The 20,173-nt window shown below is 38.8% G+C and overlaps 1 protein-coding gene across 1 annotated transcript in view; it reads right to left on the bottom strand.

Annotated features, from left to right (window-relative positions):
• Positions 1-244: 244 nt before the first annotated feature.
• Positions 245-20,173, bottom strand: part of UBE2QL1 (ubiquitin conjugating enzyme E2 QL1) — a 55,328-nt gene continuing 35,399 nt past the window's right edge. The window contains exon 2 of the mRNA XM_072605385.1: positions 245-1,649. Coding sequence (XP_072461486.1) covers positions 1,518-1,649 — 132 coding nt within the window. The 3' untranslated portion in view covers positions 245-1,517. The remainder of the gene's footprint in view (positions 1,650-20,173) is intronic.

Raw genomic sequence — 20,173 nt, 5'->3', positions numbered from 1 at the left:
CTGAAAAGGATTCCTTACTCCCAACATTCCAACCCATAATAAAAATGCAAAGGGCAACAATTTAGAGACTGTGATCAGAAGCACTGGCTTAAACGCATAGACTGCAATTATTTCAACAATGCCTTTTTGATAAGACTACCTGTTATAATCAATCAGTATTTCTGGTATTAGGAATAAAAATGCTAATAGGGTAAATGTTTTAAGTGGAAGAGTATCCCCAAATGATTGAATTCTTGAAACAGTGTAACAGGTATGGGTGATTTTATTTAAAGTGTGTCCAATAATATTTTCCATTTGGAATCACCATTTTTAACCTCTTTTCACAGATCAATATAAACATTATTTCTTGCTTTCTTGGAATTTTTTTAAAGAAAATTCTAAGTAATTTAACAGAAGAGAAAAATGAAATCTCAAAGATTAAATAACAGGACATTTATATACAGCAGTGGGTTCTCTCACATATTGGGATCAAAATACATACAATGACTATTTGGTTAAAAAAAAAATCCAGCCATGCAAATCATCTTACAATTCACTTATTTTACTTTTTTGAAGCTCTGACTTTCACATCCACTGGCACATATTTTAAAATGTCATATTAAATTTTGTGAAAGTAAATTGACACACTTTATTGTGTATGGTTTGCCAGTTGAAAGCTGGCAAACAAACAAATATGCTATCATAGCAACACTGCATTACACCAGTAAAAGAAAAAAAAACCCTATTCTTATTCTACCATCAATTAATGTCTTTGAATCTCATTCTGGAGTAAGGGTGGCACTTTTTATTGGAAATCTCACCAGTCTTTTCTCATTTTGTCTGTGCGTAAAAACATACCACAAAATCAGCATAGAGAGTACATTTTGACCAAGTAGACAAGATGATCTTGTACCATGAGAACCTGGCAAGGTCAAATTTTTTTTCCTATGAGGCATAAGGTCAGAGAGATCACAAATGAGGTCTAAATTTAGTCACAGCAGACCATAGCTCCACATAAAGACAAATCTTCAAGTTACGTTGATTTGCTAGAAAATGAAATGAAGATTAAACAGCACAGCAAACATGGATTTGCAATGCACTGCTTCCCTATTAAAGATGAACAGCTTCATTTACATTGAAATGGACTGAGCAGAAATGGACAGATTTTCCACCTCTGCTCTTTGGTGCAGCTGTCATGGCAAGAAGGTGAAGACAAGATGAACCGTATGGGGGGGGAAGGTGAATGAAGGAAAATGATAGCGTCTCAGCATTCGCTCTAAAGTGACTTCAAGATGACCATTTATTATTGAAACATAATCCTAAACAGTATTTTTTCCTACCCAACTCTCTCCCTCTCTCTTTCTCTTTCTGTAAACAATCTGTTCATAAATAACTTAAATGTCTCCTTGACATTCATGGTAAAGTATCTAACAGAAGCTGACGTAGAAAAGGATGAGTGGATGTACAGCACTGAGGAGGAAATGTCATAGTATCTGTGTGTTTTGTTTTTTAAGCGTCTAATGCAAGGGTTGCAAATATCAGCCATCAGACACCGGAGGGGTGACCCAACCATACTTTTCGTGAGTCTTCACCAAACTCTTAAACGTTGCTTCCGCTTCCTTGCGACTGAAGGATTTTTTTGATTTGCCAGCTTTTCTACAGATTCGACCCTGTATGAGAAAGAAAAAAAGAGGGGGGGAGAGGGAGGGAGGGGGGGAGAGGGAGAGAGAGAAAAAGAAAGAAAGAGAGAGATTTCATTTTAGTTTGATTGCTATATACATATATAAACATATTGTGTGTGTCTACTTTTACAGCCATTAGAAACAATAAGATATTTCTTCTCCAGAATATAACCACGACAATCAGAGCAATTAGCTTAAGTATAATATAAAAAGGGATATTCAATTATCTACCAATTATTTAAGATAATAGTATCAAACTCAAATAGAAATACTTAAGGATTCCTGTGGATCAAATATTGACTTAATTTTCAAATGTGGTATTATCTACATTTTACAGTATTTTTATTTGTTTTGTTAAATATTTCCCAATTATACTTTAATCCGGTGCAGGCTGCATTCAGGAGTGTTGTGGTCCATGGGCCACATTCTTCACACCTTTGATTAAAGTCACGGGATAAGTAAATGAAAGGTTAGTGGGAGTAGGGTGAAAATAGTGTTCTGAGTTCATATTCAGATTTTAAAGATCCTCAAAACTTTTCCTGAGTGGGATTTTTCTGATATCATGGCAAAATTTAGTAATCAAAGAGAAGTCTAAATCTCCAGAGACTTTTCTGTCTTTTGGGCTGGAAATATGAAGAATAAGCTTCTCTGGGGATGAACTATTAAACTATTCTCTTTGGTTACAGAAACTCAATTTCTTTTTCACTGTAATAGAGTCCCCCAAAGGATCATACTATTAATATGAGGCACTGGAGAATGCCAGCCCTTTCTTGAAGCTGACTTTTCACCTCCCAAAAATTGTAAAGAATCAATCTCTATCTTGCTCTGTGAACCAGCTTTGTTGGAGCCTGACTCCAAACATATTAGGGATAAGTTCAGAGAAATAAGGCATGGAGAATCCTTATATTTCTGTACATGAAGGAAAATGGAGAATCCTCCAAGCCATCTCCACTTCTTGATTCTTCCTGTTGCAAGGAAAAACCACTTCTGTAACAATTTCAATTTAGCACCAGCAAAAGTTTGCCTTTTCAAAATAAAGTCAACTCAGGGACATAATGTGTTCTAAGAGCATTTATAATAGAAACTGTCTTCTGCCCCCCAAAAGAATAACTTAGTGGTCGTTAACTTGAGTCCTCCTTGATAATATCATAAACTTTCTATTAACCATTTTGTGTCTCATTTTGGAATTTTCTTGGAAGAGATACTGGAGTGGTGTGCCATTGCCTCCCCTACTGATTTTACAAATTAGGAAACTGAAACAAAAAGGATCAAATGACTTGTCCATTGTCACACAGGTAGTGTCTGAGGTCTGATTTGAACTCAGACCTTCTTGACTCTAGACCCAGTACTCTATCCACTGTGCCATGGAGCTACCTCATTTGATCCTTACTACTGTGCTATAAGGTTTTTATTCCCATTTTACAGATAAGGAACAGAAGGTGAGAAGTTAAGCAACTTGCATAGGGTCACATAGCTAGTGAGTTGCTGGGGCAGAATGTGAAGCTGGTCTTCCTAAATACACCTAGATGCCTAACATGCAATAAATAAATAAAATTCTGACTACAGGAACTCCCAGCATTTGAAGATTTGTTTACTTGTTGAATTCACAGCTGAATTCATTTCTTTATCTTTTCTATGGAGATAGTAGAAAGAGCTGAAAAGGGGTCAGAAGTCTTAATTCTAGTCTTATTTTTCCACTAGCTGTGGAACCTTGGACAAGCCTTGTGTCTCAATATTTTTATCTGTCAGATAAGGGTAATGATATCATTCATACGCATTTAGGTTTAGGGTTTTTTTGGTGAACATCAAATGAGATCACAGATGTTGAAGTGATTCAAATATATAAAAGAGTTATAGAGAAGTAAAATATTACTATTAGACCATACCTTTTTCTCATTTTTTTCTGCCATACTTCGTTTATTATTTACAATTTATAATGCCAATTGCTATCTGTTAACATTTTTAAAGTATTATACTGGGACATTTATTATTAACAATAGAAATAATAATTGCAATTATTATGGGAAATTATTCTTGTTGGAAATATAATAATTTCTCTCACTTAGACTACTGCAATAACATTTTTTAAAAATTAGATTTCATTTTTTATTTTGAATTTAACAAACACCAAAAGAGAGAACATTTTCAAAGCAGAACAGAAAAAGTATATTACACATGAAATCTATTCTGCACAACTTGCTTTTTAAAAAGTATATAATAAATTCAACAGAGTGGTCAGGGGATAAGGACAATTTAGCAACTTTTTGGCCATAGTTCCAAATTGCTTTCCATAATGGCTATACCAGTTCATAGCTCCTTCTCCAAAAATGTAGTTATTATTTTTTCCATAAAATAATTCTTTGATAGTTTAATTGGTATGGAAATCAATAATTAAATTAAGTAGTATTGTCACTTTTTTATCTTATTGTCATATATCCTTTATTTCTTAATAAATATTTACTTTACATTGTCATATTTATCCTTAGCAAGAACAATTAATATTTAGTTCTGTCTTTATTGCTGTAAAGAGTGTTTTATAGTTGTATATGTATGTCTTGGTAGGTAGACTTTTAAAATGAACATTTTGTATAAACATTCTGCATTTTGAATGGAATTTCTCTCTTTCTGTTGGATGTTACTGGTAATATATAGAAAAACCCATGGTTTGGATGGCAGGAGTTTATATTTTGCTGCTTTACTTAAGATATTCATTGCTTCAATTACTTTTTTAGTTGAGTCTTTAGGGTTCTCTCCTAGTTTGATTTTTTTTCTTTTGATCCCTTGAACAACTACTTAAAGAAGCCTTTTCATTGAATGGGTGTGTCTCACTCAAAGTGAGAATGCTATAAGACCTTAGCCTGAAAGGTCTCACATTGCATCCATGGCCATCTCCAGTCATCCTGATGAATATCAGGCCACTGGACCCAGATGGCTCTGGACAAGAAAATGAGATTGGTGACCTTGAACAGCCTTCCCTCACTCAAATCAAAGTCAACTGCAAGTCATGTCATCATCTTGATGTCATGGTCTGTCTGCTTCGAGAACGAAGGACAAACACAAGATGATTTTTCTAAAGCTCGGGTCTCACTGTGCCATCTCCCTGTTTGATAAGCTCAGTGGCTTCCTATTATCTGCAGAATCAAATAAAAACCCTGTTTGCCATTTGAAGTTCTTTACAACAGGGCCCCTTCTTACCTTAGCAGTCTCCTTACACTCAACTCCTTTCATCCAGCTACTCCCCCAGCCTAATTCTTATTCCTCAGATACGACACTCCATTTTCCCAGTTGTCTCCTCTGCCTATACTACTTGGTCCTCTTGCTTCAGTTTTCTTTTTTTCCTTTAAGTTTCTGCTCAAATTCTACTTTCTCTTGGAGGGCCTTTCCAGGTTCCCACAGGATATTCCCTTTTCTTTTTGGATTACCTTCTATCTACTCTTTATATAGTTTGCATACACCTAGTTATTTACATGCTTCCTCCTCCATTAAAATGTAGGCTGCATGAGTGTAGATACTGATGTTTTGGTTTTTTATTTTATTTTAACTGTTCTTTGTATTTGTAGGGCTTCGCACAGTTTCTGGCACATAGTCATGTAATAAAGTTTGTTGACTTACTGACCGATTGATTCACAGAAAATCTGTGAAGTAGATTGTGGGGAAAATTTAGAATAGTCCCATTTCACAGATGAAGGAAATGAGGCTAAAAGACTTAGATGTTTTGTCTATGGTCATAAAAATAGGAAGTGACAAAGCTGGGACTGGAATTTATATCTCTGGAGTCTGAGTCCAGGTTAATTTTTCCTCAATCACATTGTGAAAAGGTACTATACATAGTTAAATACATAAAACTAAATATGAGCATAGTCTGAGTTCTTCCACTAAATATTTTTAAATGTAACATCTAAGAATACTGTCATTTGTAGCAAGAATGGATATCTTGACTTGTTCTTTATGAAAGTATCAATTGTTTAATCAAAAAAGTCAAATAAATAAACACACATCTCTTTTTACTCTTTCTTCTTTGAATGAAATGATGAAGAAAGTGCTACAACACTGAAGCTTCAGCCAATTTAGCCATCAGGAAACAGAGTCTATTATAAACTGATTCGATATCTGCTGGGGAAGGAAGCTCAATTCCATGTGGACAGTCTCGGGAGGGTAAAGGTGGGAACTTCTAAATCTTAGAGTTCTCACGAGGCCCCCCAGGAAAACGACTGGGAATCGAGGTGAACCGAGCTATCTCGTGTATTTCCGCCTCTTCCCGTGAGAGACGTGATGGGAGAGAGCTCTCCCCGCCCTCGAGATTGTCCCGGATCTGGGCACACTATTGTTATCTAACAGCACGGTATTCAGATGCAAACTATACGGCTGGAGAGCTTAAGTAGGATCAGGAAAGCCTGAAAGCGCTCTTGGGCGGAGGGGCCACGTGTGAGGACACAAGGCTCTGCTTTTCCTCTTTCTTCTCTCCCCTCCCCCTCTCTCCCCACTTACACTTCTACTTCCAATCTCTTATTGTAAGATCTTTGCCTCCTTGGGAGATCTTTCTCTCTCCCTCCTAAGGAAGAATTCCCCTGCACTTGTAACCGAGACCCTGAATAAAGCTCAACCCTTGTTCGACTCTGGAAGGTCTCTTCTCTCATATGACTATCTGGTTTGGCCAGCCGAAGACCTCCGATAGAGGTAAGGTAAGAAGACTCGGGTAGCCCACAGGCCTCTAGGCCTGGCAGTTGGCGTCTCCGAACAGAGGACAGGAGCGCAGATATCCTGGGTGCCTGGGAACACCCGGAAGGGGCTGTGAAAGACGCGAGTCCCGAATCCTAGATTCGGAAGGAGAGAAAGAGTGAGAGTAGCTTCCCACACCCATGGGAAAAGGGCAGGGATGGGGAATCAATTGCCAGTAATAAAGCCAGAGGAACAGGAGGTCTGGGCTGAGATACTTTACAGGGAATGCAGGGAGGTGGGGGTCACTACAGAGTTAAACAACCTCCGAGAATTTTGTAAAAGGATTTGGAAAGTTTCTCCTTGGCTCAAGCAGACAGGAATATCAAGAGAAAGATGGGGAGCGGTCGGAGAACAAATGACCACTTATGAGCAACAATGCCCTGGGGAGCTGGAGGATTTAGATTTTCTGATATTCGGTGTAATTAAGAGCATTTTGGAAGGGCCGGAGAGGCCAGGGCGGGATTGGAATGAGAGTGGAAGTGGAGAGAGGGGAGGGGAGAACCCTGGTAAGCAGAAAGTTAAGGAGTGTAGAGAAAAAATAGATTCGGAGCTCCATCTAGCTGATGGGAAAGGCGAAGCAGGGGAGCATACGCCGTGTCTTCCCTCTGCGCCTCCTTATAGCATGCTCCATTGGTCAGACAGTCCAGGGCCACAGTCCAGTTTGGAAAAGGGAATACGAAAGGCTATAGAGAATGGAGAAGACATAGGGACATTTCCTGTGCTAGAAATAGCGGACCCCAGTGTCCCCGGTGGGGTTCGGAGGAGCCACATACCTATAGAGTGGAAGAGAGTAGCGACTCTTAAAGAGGCTTGTACCAAGCACGGCCCTAATTCACCCTTTGTCATAGCCATGCTTGAGACTCTCAGTGGTCAGTTCATTCTGACTCCTAATGACTGGAAGAGCTTAGCTAGAGCCTGCCTTACCCCTGGGCAAAAAGAAATAAGTACAGGGAGGGGCCAGGATCAGCTTCCCATAGCTATTGCCCTTCCCTTAAAGCACTCAGTTCAAATCCAGTTACTAAAGGAAACAGGACAGAATAGACATGAGTGTACAATCTGGCTCAATGGAATTCCCATGACTGGCCTCCTTGATACTGGAGCGGATAGGACCTGCCTTAGCGGTCGCTCAGTACCCCGGCACTGGAAGCTTAAAGAAAGCCAGAGACCAGTGTGGGGAATAGGAGGGTGCCAAAATACCTTAGAGACAATGCACCCAGTAAAGTGGGAGGCAGAGGATCGCCAAGGGACCGTATGGCCGTTGGTGACTCCAGGACTTAGTTTTAACATCTGGGGCAGAGACATCATGAGCCGCCTGGGGATGAGGCTATCAAATTTTTAGTAAGGGCCATTGCGGTTGCACTGGAGTCCCCACCCTTGAATTGGAAGTCAGACACCCCGATTTGGGTGGAGCAATGGCCCCTGACTCCAGAAAAACTCCAGGCACTACAACTATTGGTTAAGGAGCAATTAGAAAAAGGAAATATAGAGCCATCACAGTCACCCTGGAATGCTCCTGTGTTTGTTTTAAAGAAAAAATCCGGGAAATTCAGGTTCCTTACAAATGTTAATCAAGCATTTGTAAGCACCTGGCAGCAGCTATACCAAAATAAACAGCCAATATGCAGCCCTATCAATTTCACCTTAAAGGCGATTCTCGCTAAACAAAAAAGGGGGAGATTAAGAGATTGCCTAATACAATCAGAGCTTGATACAGCTGTCTCAAAAAATTCACATACTACTCCAGCTATGAGACATTTTGTGACTATTCCATGACAACTCCGCAAGGAAAGTAATACCCAGGCTGGAAATAAGGACACATGGGCCATGGTAAAGGATATGGCCTCAGGGAAATGGAAAGGTCCGTATAAGATACTAACATGGGGTCCAGGGTATGTTTGTGTCTCCACAGGAAAAGGGAATGCGTGGATTCCCATTAGAAGATCCGTCGGTGGAAACCGATGTCGGAGACAGCGGAGACGCAGGAGGTGGAGACCCCGGAGACCCCGGAGAAGGATCATGCACCACCTGAGTCTGCTGATGACAGCTTTAACCCTGCTGCCCAGAGAGGAAGCAGCACTCATCCCAACATTGCTGACCACTCCATCTAGGCATCTCTTTCCAGCGGCTGAAGGAGGACTTTGATATCACAAACCCAGGACATTGGGGGGGGAAGGGGTGACCAACTTTTCGGGAGATGACCAACTTTTCGCCTGAATACCACAGGCTTGGCCTTTCAGGCTTGGCCATTGAGATCCATTTGCATGACTGAGGGGGTGGTGATGTGTAAGGCACCAGCACTAGCTGCTTCTCTTAGAATATGCTTTGGAATTAGTGATTGCCCTTTCTCTTGTTGTAACTCAGCCATTTAGCTTCATCTTTGTTTTATTTGATGCCTCTCTTTGTCAGTTGTGCTAGCTGCAGATTTCTGTGTAAATGAAGTCTTGTTGTGGGGTACTCATATGCTAAAGGCTTTCCTAATCCACTCAGCCTCCAGCCACTGTTTGCTCTAGAGCCATGTGCGTGCCGCGCAAAACAAAAAGGGGGAGATGCTGGGGATGGAAGCTCAATTCCATGTGGACAGTCTCTGGCGGGTAAAGGTGGGAACTTCTAAATCTTAGAGTTCTCACGAGGCCCCCCAGGAAAACGACTGGGAATCGAGGTGAACCGAGCTATCTCGTGTATTTCCGCCTCTTCCCGTGAGAGACGTGATGGGAGAGAGCTCTCCCCGCCCTCGAGATTGTCCCGGATCTGGGCACACTATTGTTATCTAACAGCACGGTATTCAGATGCAAACTATACGGCTGGAGAGCTTAAGTAGGATCAGGAAAGCCTGAAAGCGCTCTTGGGCGGAGGGGCCACGTGTGAGGACACAAGGCTCTGCTTTTCCTCTTTCTTCTCTCCCCTCCCCCTCTCTCCCCACTTACACTTCTACTTCCAGTCTCTTATTGTAAGATCTTTGCCTCCTTGGGAGATCTTTCTCTCTCCCTCCTAAGGAAGAATTCCCCTGCACTTGTAACCAGAAGCCTGAAATAAAGCTCAACCCTTGTTCGACTCTGGAACGTCCTTTCTCTCATACGAGCATCCGGTTTGGCCAGCCGAAGACCTCCGATAGAGGTAAGGTAAGACTCGGGTAGCCCACAGGCTTCTAGGCCTGGCAGATATCGAAATTCATCTACTACACACAATTGTAAATACAAAATTGAGGTTTTATCTTCTGTCTTACTGTTCTGCTATACACCAAACCCATCAGTTTGTTTGTGTGTTTTAAACCAGAGTCTCACAGAACTGTTCATTCTCCTTTCATTTAATAGTTACCTCTTTTTATACTATCCAGTTAAATGATTCTTTAAAACCACTGCTTATTTCCTAGCGATCAATCTCACAAACTTGTCACTGAGACAAATTATTAGAGTCACTGATACTTTTGAAATATGCTACTATATTGACTCATAGTCAAACAAGCCTGGGTTTTTGTCATAGCTATAGATCTTCTATCACATGATCTTCTCACTTAATTAGCTTTACCAAATGTTGGCTTACTCAGGTACAAAGCAGAAAAAGCAGTATTTACACCAATTTCCTGACCTTTATTGTGGATATCGAAGAAGTACTTTGGTAACTTGAAAAAGTCATAAAAAGTAAGTCCTTACCATCACCATCATCATCCTCTTCCTCAACCCTCCTTCTACCTTATTAAATATAAATCTGCTTTAGAATAAGGTTTTTCAATACCAAATGTATGGAAAAAAATAGTCTATATTCACTGCCTCCACTTTCTCCTCAAGTCATGCAGTCTGACAGCTGTCTCTACCTTGTAGTTGATATCTCCAAGATCACCAATCATCGCATTATTGAAAAGTCTAATAGAATATTATTATTTCTAAATCTTCTTGACTCTTCCTTAGCATTTGAAACAGCCATTCTTTTTTTTTTTTAAAGTAACTCCCTTAGCTCAAGCAAAACAATGCTCTCTGATTCTCCTCCCATCTTTTCAGCCATTCCTGTTTTTGTTTCCTTCAATGGCTCTTCTTTCTTCGTCTCTTAACATAGATATTACCCAAGGGTCTGCCGTCTTCCCCTTTTTTCTTACTTTGTCAGTCATATGTACTTCTGTGGGTTTAGTTATCACCATTATTTGACTGGGCTCCAGTTCCAAGTCTTTAGACCCGACTTTCTCCAGAGCCTTCAACCCACATTTATAACTGACAACTTAACTTCTCTACCTGGACTTTCTACTAACATTTCCAACTCAATTGGTCCAACTCTATCTCCAGTCTTGCTACTTCTCTTTTGCTGTTCATACTGCTGCATGATTTTTTGTCATATACAAATTTTATCATGTTACCAGTCTGTTCAGAACTCTTCAATGTTCTCCTACTGCCTATGAATCAGACTTAAAATTCTAGTTTAGAATCTGTCTCCCTCCCTTTCCAAACTGATGGCATCATACTTCACATTATATAATCCTTGTTCAGACTAACTTAGAGTACTCATTATATTCATTTTATGCTTTCTGCCTTCTGCCTTATATGGGATGTTGTAAATAGGGTTCATGCTTTGGGGGAGGGGAAATCAGAATAGACAACCTCTAATTCCATTCCAGTTCTAAAATCTAATTATTCTTTTTACTTACTACCTTCACCCAGAATGACCTTCCTCATTTTTGCTTGTTGAAAATCTTATCATACTTCACTATCCTCCTCTTCTTTGTGAAATTTGTCCTGTTTCCCTCAGTCAGAAATGATTTTTTTCTTTAACTTTAGATGAATAAAAAAATAGTTCCAGCCTTCCAGGACCTTACAATCTGATTGGAAGCAGAAAAGAAATAAAAAAGATTTTTTTTGCTATCAAGATGAAAACCAATTTGAGACCAATGGTTTGGGATTTTACATGTGAACTTTGTGTCCTGGATTTTTTTTTATCTAGTTTCTCAAAAACAAAACAAAATAACAACAACAACAAAAGCAACAACAACCCAAAGTCCACAAATTATTGGTGCAGGAACATAGTCTATCTAAAGTTCTCGCTGTCAGAAATAGTGAACTATTTTTTTTAGAAGCTACATCTTCAAACTTCAAAGAATACTTGGAAACCTAAGCAAGAGTAAGATATTCATGACAAATGCAATTTTATGGAAAATTTTACATGTATATGATATTAGATTTTCCTTTAATTGACCATGTTAGAGTTTTCTTGAGAATGATAATCAGAAAATATAAAATCTTGCACTGGTTTCACCAGTTATTTGACTATACATGTTATATATTCTTCCACAGTGTCTAGGGTATTTGTTAGTATTACTATATCAAGTTACGTGAGTTGAAAAAAGAAATGTGGTGAGTTTCTTCAATATCATAAATAATTCTTAACCAAATAATCAAGATATTCTGGAAATCTCTGCAGTATCTACTTGTCTTTATGTCTTCCTCATCGAGAACAAGAAGCCCCTTGAGGGTGGGATCTATTTTGATTCATCTTTGTAACTGAAGTACTAGCAAAATGCTGTGCACATACTCGGTGTTTAATAAATGCAGTCGACTGAGGAGTTGCTGAAGTTCCCTCAAACTCTAAACTTCTGTGCATTCCAAGGTTTTTCATTATAGATGTACAGTGCTTTAAGCAACATTCATTCATTTAACCAATTAGCATTTATTAAGCACATAATATATACTAGGCCCTTTGAGACACAAAGACAAAAACAAAACAGTACCTGACCTCAAGGAGATGACTTGGGGTGGAGGTAGGGGGTAGAGTGCGGAGAGAGCATACCATAAGCATAGAAATATACATACAAAAACAAAACGCGTACACAATAATTTCCAGAGTAAAGATGTTGGTACTAGGGGGGTTCACAAGAAAGGCTTCACATGTAGACAGTACTTGAGCTAAGCTTTGAAGGAAACTAGGGATTCTATGAGATGGAGGTGATATGGGAGTGCATTCCAACAAGGGTGAACATTCTGGAGATGGGAAAATGTCATATGTGAGGGGCAACAAGTAGGCTGGTTTGACTGGGACTGAGGATACATGAAAGAGTGATGTATGATAAGCCTGGAAAGGGAGGCTGAAGCTACATTGTAACAAGCAGAAGACTTTGGTTTGGTTCCTAGAGGTAACTGGGAGTGATCATAGCTTCTTGAGCTGAGGAATAACATGGTTAGAGCTGTGCTCTAGGAAAGTAGGGTAGACTGGAAAGGGGAGAGACTGGAGTCTAGCAGACCAAGTAGGAGGTTATTACAATTGTCAAATGATGTGACTGATGATGGCCTGAAATAGAACACAAGCTACAAAAGGGGAGAAGAGGGAGTGGCAGTGGAGGTAACAGCTACAAGACCTGGCAACTGATTGTATATGGTAGGAGTATGGGGGTGACGAGAGGCAAGGAAAAGTCAAGGATCACTTGGTAGTGTGAACTTGGGTAACCGGAATGATCATGATCCCCTTCACAGAAACAAAGAAGGGAGGAAAAGGTGTGAGTTTGGGGTACAGCTTGTTGAATTGTTTTGGACACACTGAATTTGAGATGACTATAAAACATCCACCTAGAAAAGAGATTATAGGGTAGGACATACAGATCTGGGAGCCATTTGTATACAGATCTGAGTTGAACTCAAGGGGGAGGGGTGGAGAGAGAGAGAGAGAGAGAGAGACAGAGAGAGAGAGAGAGAGAGAGAGACAGAGACAGAGAGAGACAGAGAGAGAGAGAGAGAGGGAGGGAGGGAGGGAGGGAGGGAGGGAAATATCTATGTTTGTTAACAAGATAAAGTCGGTAGAGACGACTAACTTTACAAAATGATTTTTACTAAAAGATTAAGATTTCAGAGACAATATCACACAGTGAATTGAAGGCTGGATTTAGAATTAAGAAAACCTGGGTTCAAGTTCTGCTTTGACTCCTACTAGCTTAAAGTCACTTAGAGTTTCAGTGCCTCAGGTTACTTCCTAAGGTAATAAATTGGAGATAATTTTCTGATCTGAATCTGTGCAAGGAGTTTTCACACCAGGGAATTCCTTAATCTGATTAAATATCAGGTCCAGCCTCCAGTATTTCTTTCCCTCTCCCCCCAACCCCTTTCAAATGTTCTACACGGCCCTGGATTTTAGTAGTGGTTATGTTAGGCTGTGACATTAGGCAAATCATTTAACTTTTGTGGGCCTCAGTTTCCTCATCTGTAAAATGTGGGTATGGGACTTAATAACAGAGCAGAAGGGAACTTAAAGATTTAGATTAATCTTATTTTAGAATTCTTTAAGCTATTTCTATGTTTTAAAAAATGATAGAAAGAAAACTACATCTATTTATTTACTAGAGTTTCTTTGAATAGTAAATTTCTTAATGCACTGAAATAATCACTTGACTAGCAAGAATTTTATTTACATATAAATATCATGCAAACTGAAGCATCATGGCACCTATCATTACATAATAAATGGAATGGAAGCAGAGGTTAACTTTTGAGATCCTTCAATACACTATATATGTTTCCACACTTTCCTTCCTAAAACAAATTAGTGCAACCTATATTTTACTATTTGCTAAGTCTATAATTGAAAATAAATTATTCTAAGAAGAAAAAAAAGACATCACTCAACTTTTTCATCTATAAAATGAGATTACACTAGATGTATCTCAAACACAGATAAGTAGCCTGGAATCAGGAAGACCCGAGTTCAAAACAAACCTCAGACACTTAACAGTTGTATGGCCTTAGGCATGTCACCTCTATCTGTCTCAGTGATCTCAATTGCAAAATAGGGATACTAATATAATAGAACCTAGCTCCTGGCATGATTGTAAGGATCAAATAAATACCATTTATAAAGTGCTTAGTCTAGTAGCTGGTGCATTGTAACTAGGTTTCTAGTGACTGCTTTCTTCCTTCCATTTGTGGCACTGAACCTTATGCTGACCCCTACAATGGAAACGTATTCTATTTTTAATATTGAAATGATTCACCCCTAAAAGGAAAACCCTTCCACAGCACAAAGATTTACAGTAACTCATTTAAAAAGTAATTCCAGCTGCTCAAAATCAAAGTGCTGAGAAAAGTTTTCATATGAACTTTCAAAGGCAAAAGTTCTCTGGGTTCATGTCAATAGTGTTTTAATTTAATTATGAATTTCAGAGTCAACATGACGTAGAGTTGGCCGACAAGTCAGGAAGACTTGAGTTTTAAGTCTTGCCTCAGACAAACACATGTTCTCTGTATAACCCTGGACAAAACATAAAACCTCTCAGTGTCCGGTTAGAAATCACTAGAGGGAGTTTCTGTACTGCTTGTTCCTTGTACTGATAAAATCACAGGTCAAATCCCCATTCCACCAAAAAGAAAAATTAAGTAAGATTTTCTTTTGCTTTAGTCTTTTGTCTTTCAAGATTCTTTTGCCTTGACATAAATAAAATGGATCCTGTGATTCTGAAATGCATTCAATTTACAAAGAGTCATATTTTAGGTTTGATGTCAGGAAAATAATTGCAAGTTTCAAAAATGGAATGAGCAGCCTCAGGCATGAATGAGAAAAAGCACTTAATAAGTATTTATTATATGCCAAGCATGGTACTAAAGTTGAAGTCCTTGCCCTCAAGGACCTTCTATTTTAATAAGGCCTTAGGAGAGAGTTTTAGCCTGGGGAGTAAAGGGGATAGCAAGTTGATCCATGGGCCAGGCAATTGACACAACCTGTGCAGAAGTAGTGGCTTGATTATTGTGTCCAGGGCAAAACATAGGAAAGTTGGTTGGATACGTATGTGTACAATGACAGAGTAGACAGCAGGGTAGATGTCTGAATGGATTGTAAAGCATGGTATGCTCTGATGCTGGCTAGATATACTGAGCTAAGTGAGCTTGCATTGACTGGTTCACAAATCAAGATAGTTTAGCCCTAGGGAAGGAGTGCCAAAACTGAGAGGATTAATTCTTCCTGTCTGGGTCTCTACAAGTCACTAGGTATCTTTAGGTGTGGCTCAATGCTGCTTTTGGGGAGAGGTGCTGTAAAGGACATTTCTGGCAGGTACAGTTTGGATTATAGGATCTCTAAGGTGCCTTTCAATTCTGAGATCTCGTGACTGAATGTCAGTATGACTGTTAGGACCCTTTATATAAGGAGGATGACATTGCATCTCTTCTTTTAGAGAGCATAAGTAGGAGGAGAGATGAAAAAGGAAGGATGATGTTAGAGGACAGAACAGAGTTTTGTCCATTTTCCTCTCTGCACAGGAAATGTCTGTTTCCTGGTGTAGGAAAGAAAAGAAAAGAATATTACCAGTAGAATGAGATGTGCTAAACATAGCAAATCTACATCTTCATGCTATCACCTTCCTTTTGCACTAAAGCACTAGAAAGCACTCACATTCACACATCTATATTATTAAAGACTGTACCTGATAGAAAACCATTCTTAATGTGTGGCAGATAATTTGCCTCCAATCACTCTGGAGAACTATGCCTCTTTTTTCTTATGGTATTTAACAAAATTTTTTATAACTCAGTAATCTGCTAATCAGAACACTTAATTACATACTTCCGTTGTTCAGTATCACTATAGGAAAAGTTTCCAGTCATGTCATAAAACAGATAATAGTCATGGCAATGCAGTCTGAAGAAAGCCCCAAAGAAATAAAGGAGACCAAGAATGTCACCAGATAATGCGGCAGGAATCAAAGCTGGTAAATTAATCTGTCAAAACAGAGGGCAGTCATGCACCACTCTTCTCCCTCTCTATCATTAGCTTTTATGAGTTTGACAAAATAATTCCAAACTCACTTGCTCTAGAAGAATAAAACTGCAATGTAAAGCAAGATTGCCTCACTCCAGTAAGCTAACATAGGCAGCACCCATCAGTTTTGGGGACACAGTTTCAGGTAAGAGCATATACCTGTCTCCACCATTTAGCATTCAGTAGGATAGCGCAGTTTCACTTCTGTTCCCAAACACTATTATTATAATAGTAGAAAAATGCATTCACATGACTTGAACATCATTACCATAGTAATTTTAAAATATATCAGCTAAACTAAATAATTAGTTAGCACTAATTAAATAGAACTAATTTGACTTGGGAATCATTAGCAGTCAGTGATTTGTTTCCTGGGAAAAATGAATTGTGAGACATATTAAGATATGAGGGGAGGAAATATTTGCAACATGTGTATCTAAAAATTTTAATAGTCTGGTGGTGATCTGTTTCCCAAAACATAGCAGTAGCAGAATTATTTTTGTGGGAAGGCATTCATAAAAGAACACAGAACTGATCATCCAATCTAAAGACTTCATTTTCCAGAGAAAGAAATTTAGGCTCAGAAATGTTATATGACCAAATCCAAGGTCATTTAATTCTTAATTTGCTTCTATTTCCTATGCCACAGAGAATTGCCATTAGACTAGGAAAAAAATCCCACAAACAAATAAAAATGGCTAATAGAGAGTTGACAAACAATATAACTAAGGAGCTAGCATATAAATATGTAGCTGCTCTTAATAAATTCAAATCTCTTGTCCAGACGAATTATATCCTTGGGTGTTGAAAGAAATGACAGATATGACTAATGAAGAATTATCAATGATATCTGTGACATCAGCAAGAATAGGAGAGGAACCTCAATGATTTTGATTCCTCTCAGAATTTTAAAATAGATTATCAAAGAGATGTTAAAAAAGATCTCAAAAAGGAAACAGTCATCATAAATAGTCCATATGACTTCATCAGTTCTGGGTATCACAACAGAAAGGATACCAATCAGCTTAAGAATATCTAGAAGTCCACTCCATGTGAGGATGAACTAAGGAGCTAGGTATGTTTAATCTAGAAAAGACTCAAGGAGAAACAAGAGCCATCTTCAAGAATTTTAAGGGTTGTCATGATAAAAAGGAATTAGACTTGTTCTCTTTGGCCCCAGACAGAAACAACAGTTCACAGTAAACTGAGGATTGAAGTCAGAAAAACAAAAAACCCCAGAACTTCCTAATGATTAGAGCTACCTGTAAGTGGAATGTCTATGGGGAGGAAATAGGTTCCTGCACCCCACTGGAGGCTTCCAAGTAAAGCTAAATGACTATGTGTCAGACAGACTGCAGTAAGTTGGACTAGATGTTCACTTATGCCCCTTCCAACTCTAAAATTCTGTGATTCTGCAACCAAAAATACAGTATTCTTTCTACTTTATATATGGAAATATGTAATTACAAAATAATTCCAATAAACATGAAATAATATCCATAAAAATTCAAGTACTACCAATATCAATTTTTTTTAATACCGGACTCTCTCCATCTTAGTGGAACAAACATTTTTGGGCCACATGAGATATTAACATTTATTCTACTTCTCTTTGTGAGGCTCAAGAAAGTGATATTAGTGACAACTGTTTTCAGAATCCAAATAAGTCTACTAGGAATAGTCTAAAAATTTCCATTTTGTTTCATATTACACATCGTACATTCTGGACTAGGACAGGAGTGCATAATCTCCTCTGTCCTAACCCTTCTATGTAGATGATTCTGGGAATATTTATTGCTAAACCACTTATCTCCCAAGCTAGAACCTAATACCTCTCTTTTTCAACTAAATATTCCCACATGGACGCTCTGGTATTGGCTAAACTTCAAGCCATTAAAGTTGAAATATTGTCAGCCCTCTTACTTATCTTTTCCTCTTCTCTGTTTCTGGCAATGAAATAGAATAACTATTCTTCAAGTCATCCAGGGCCTAAAACTGGGAGTTAAACTTAACATTGTCCTAGGGCCATGCTATGCTGACTGGTGAGTCAGTTAGTCAGCTCCAGAACACAGACATGTGTGGTCTTCACATCCTCTCATGAATCCTGTTTGCAGAGCCTGCTTCTTCTGCCTCACCCCCTTACACTCTTGCTTTGGGAAAAGTAACTGAATTACTATTACCATTGATTCTATAAAGGGATGCCAATTGACTGCCCTCTGGTTTCATTCAGCATCCTTGTGGCTGTCCAAAACAAAATATCTTTCCACCACTCCCTTGTATGCATGGTTTCCACCTATTAGAACCTAGAGTCCTTGAGAAAAGGGTCTTTCTTGCTTTATATTCATGTCCCAAGAATTTAGCACAATATATGGCATATAATTAGTGTGTAACAAAGGCTTTTCATTCATTCATCCAATATTTCATACAACATTTCCATTCCATACAAACTGGACCATTGACAAGATCCCTTAAAATTCCTTGCAGTTTCATTGTTTACACTTTTTACATACATATCTCTTTCTCCCTTGACCTTCTGGAATCTTATCTATCTTCAAACCCTAGACCAAATCCTTTCTTTTTAGGGAACATGTTCATTTTGCAATTAACCAAACAGAAGAAAATTTTTCCTGAAATCTTTGTGAGGAGCCCCAGATTTCTAGGACTCAAAAATCTATATTCAAGCTCTAAGTTCTCTGCTTAAATCTAGCTCCACACCAAAAACTAGTTGCTAGCGTTGTCCCAATCACACTTCAAACTTAATTTGTCGTAAATAGAACTCAACTCATCACCTAACCATAAGAATCCACCTGTTTCCACAAAATTCAGTTCAGTTCAGTATAATTCATTTCAACAAACATTAATTAAAAGTGCAACATCTTGTGCTACGTGGTTGAGATACAAATATAAAATAATTTATGCTCTCAAGGAGTTTACTACACTAGGGAAATAAATACAACATGATTACAGATTAGATCATTGAAAGTAAGAGCTTCAGCAGTGGGACATTAGGAAAGAGGCTTAAAGGAAGAGTCAGCACTTGAGCTGAGTGAAGGCTTCTAAAAGGAAGAAGTAAGGAAGGCATGCACTTTGGTCATAGGGAACAGTTTATGTGTATGCATGATGGGAGGAGATGGGACGTTGGGTTTAAGGAAGAGTTAGTTCATTTTGGCTACAAAGTCATATTGTGGAAAGTTTTCAATGCCAGGCTGAGAAATTGATAATTAATCCTAAAGGCAATAATAGGGAATCACTTAAAATTTTTTGAGCCAGGGAATGAACTGGTAAGACCAGTGCCTTAGACAAAAGGGAGAAGACAAGAATGATATGGCACCTACCATGTTCTAGGCAGTATGCTAAGAGCTTTAACAATATTATCTCATTTGATCAAGTGTACATGTATTCAGTTGGCAAAGGGGAGACTACAGGCAGGGAGATCAATTAGAAATATCATATTATAGACAAGAAGTAATAAGAGCCTGAACTAGAATGTGACATTGTCATTGGAGAAAACAGGAAGTAATAAGAGCCTGAGCTAGAATATGACATTGTCATTGGAGAAAACAGGAAAGATGAAAAGAGATGTTTAAGGTATAGACTCCACAAGATTGAGCCATTGGTTTGGTATGCCTTAGTGTGATCAGGACTTTGTCTCAAGGCATCACACATCACAATGTTGAGCTTGATGATAGAATTTGTACTCCATTAGGTAGATATAATTGAGCTTATGGGGCAGCTAGGTGGGGCAGTAGATAGAGCACCAGTGCAGGAGTCAGGAGGACCTGAGTTCAAATCTCACCTCAGACACTTGACACTCACTAGCTGTGTGACCTTGGGCAAGTCACTTAACCCCAACTGCCTCATCCTGGGTCATCTCCAGTCATCCTGATGAATATCTGGTCACTGGATTCAGATGGCTCTGGAGGAAAAGTGAGGATGGTGACCTGCACAGCCCTCACTCACTCAAAACAAAGTCAAGTGCAAGTCATGTCATTATTTCTGTGATGGCATGGTCTTCTTTGGGCAATGAAGGACGAACACACATAATTGAGCTTAGTATCTGGTTAATAAGAAAAAGA

Source organism: Notamacropus eugenii, chromosome 4 (assembly GCF_028372415.1).
Source record: "Notamacropus eugenii isolate mMacEug1 chromosome 4, mMacEug1.pri_v2, whole genome shotgun sequence".
NCBI lineage: Eukaryota > Metazoa > Chordata > Mammalia > Diprotodontia > Macropodidae > Notamacropus > Notamacropus eugenii.
Note: the sequence above shows the minus strand (reverse complement) of the source record. Positions and strands in the feature narration are given on the sequence as shown.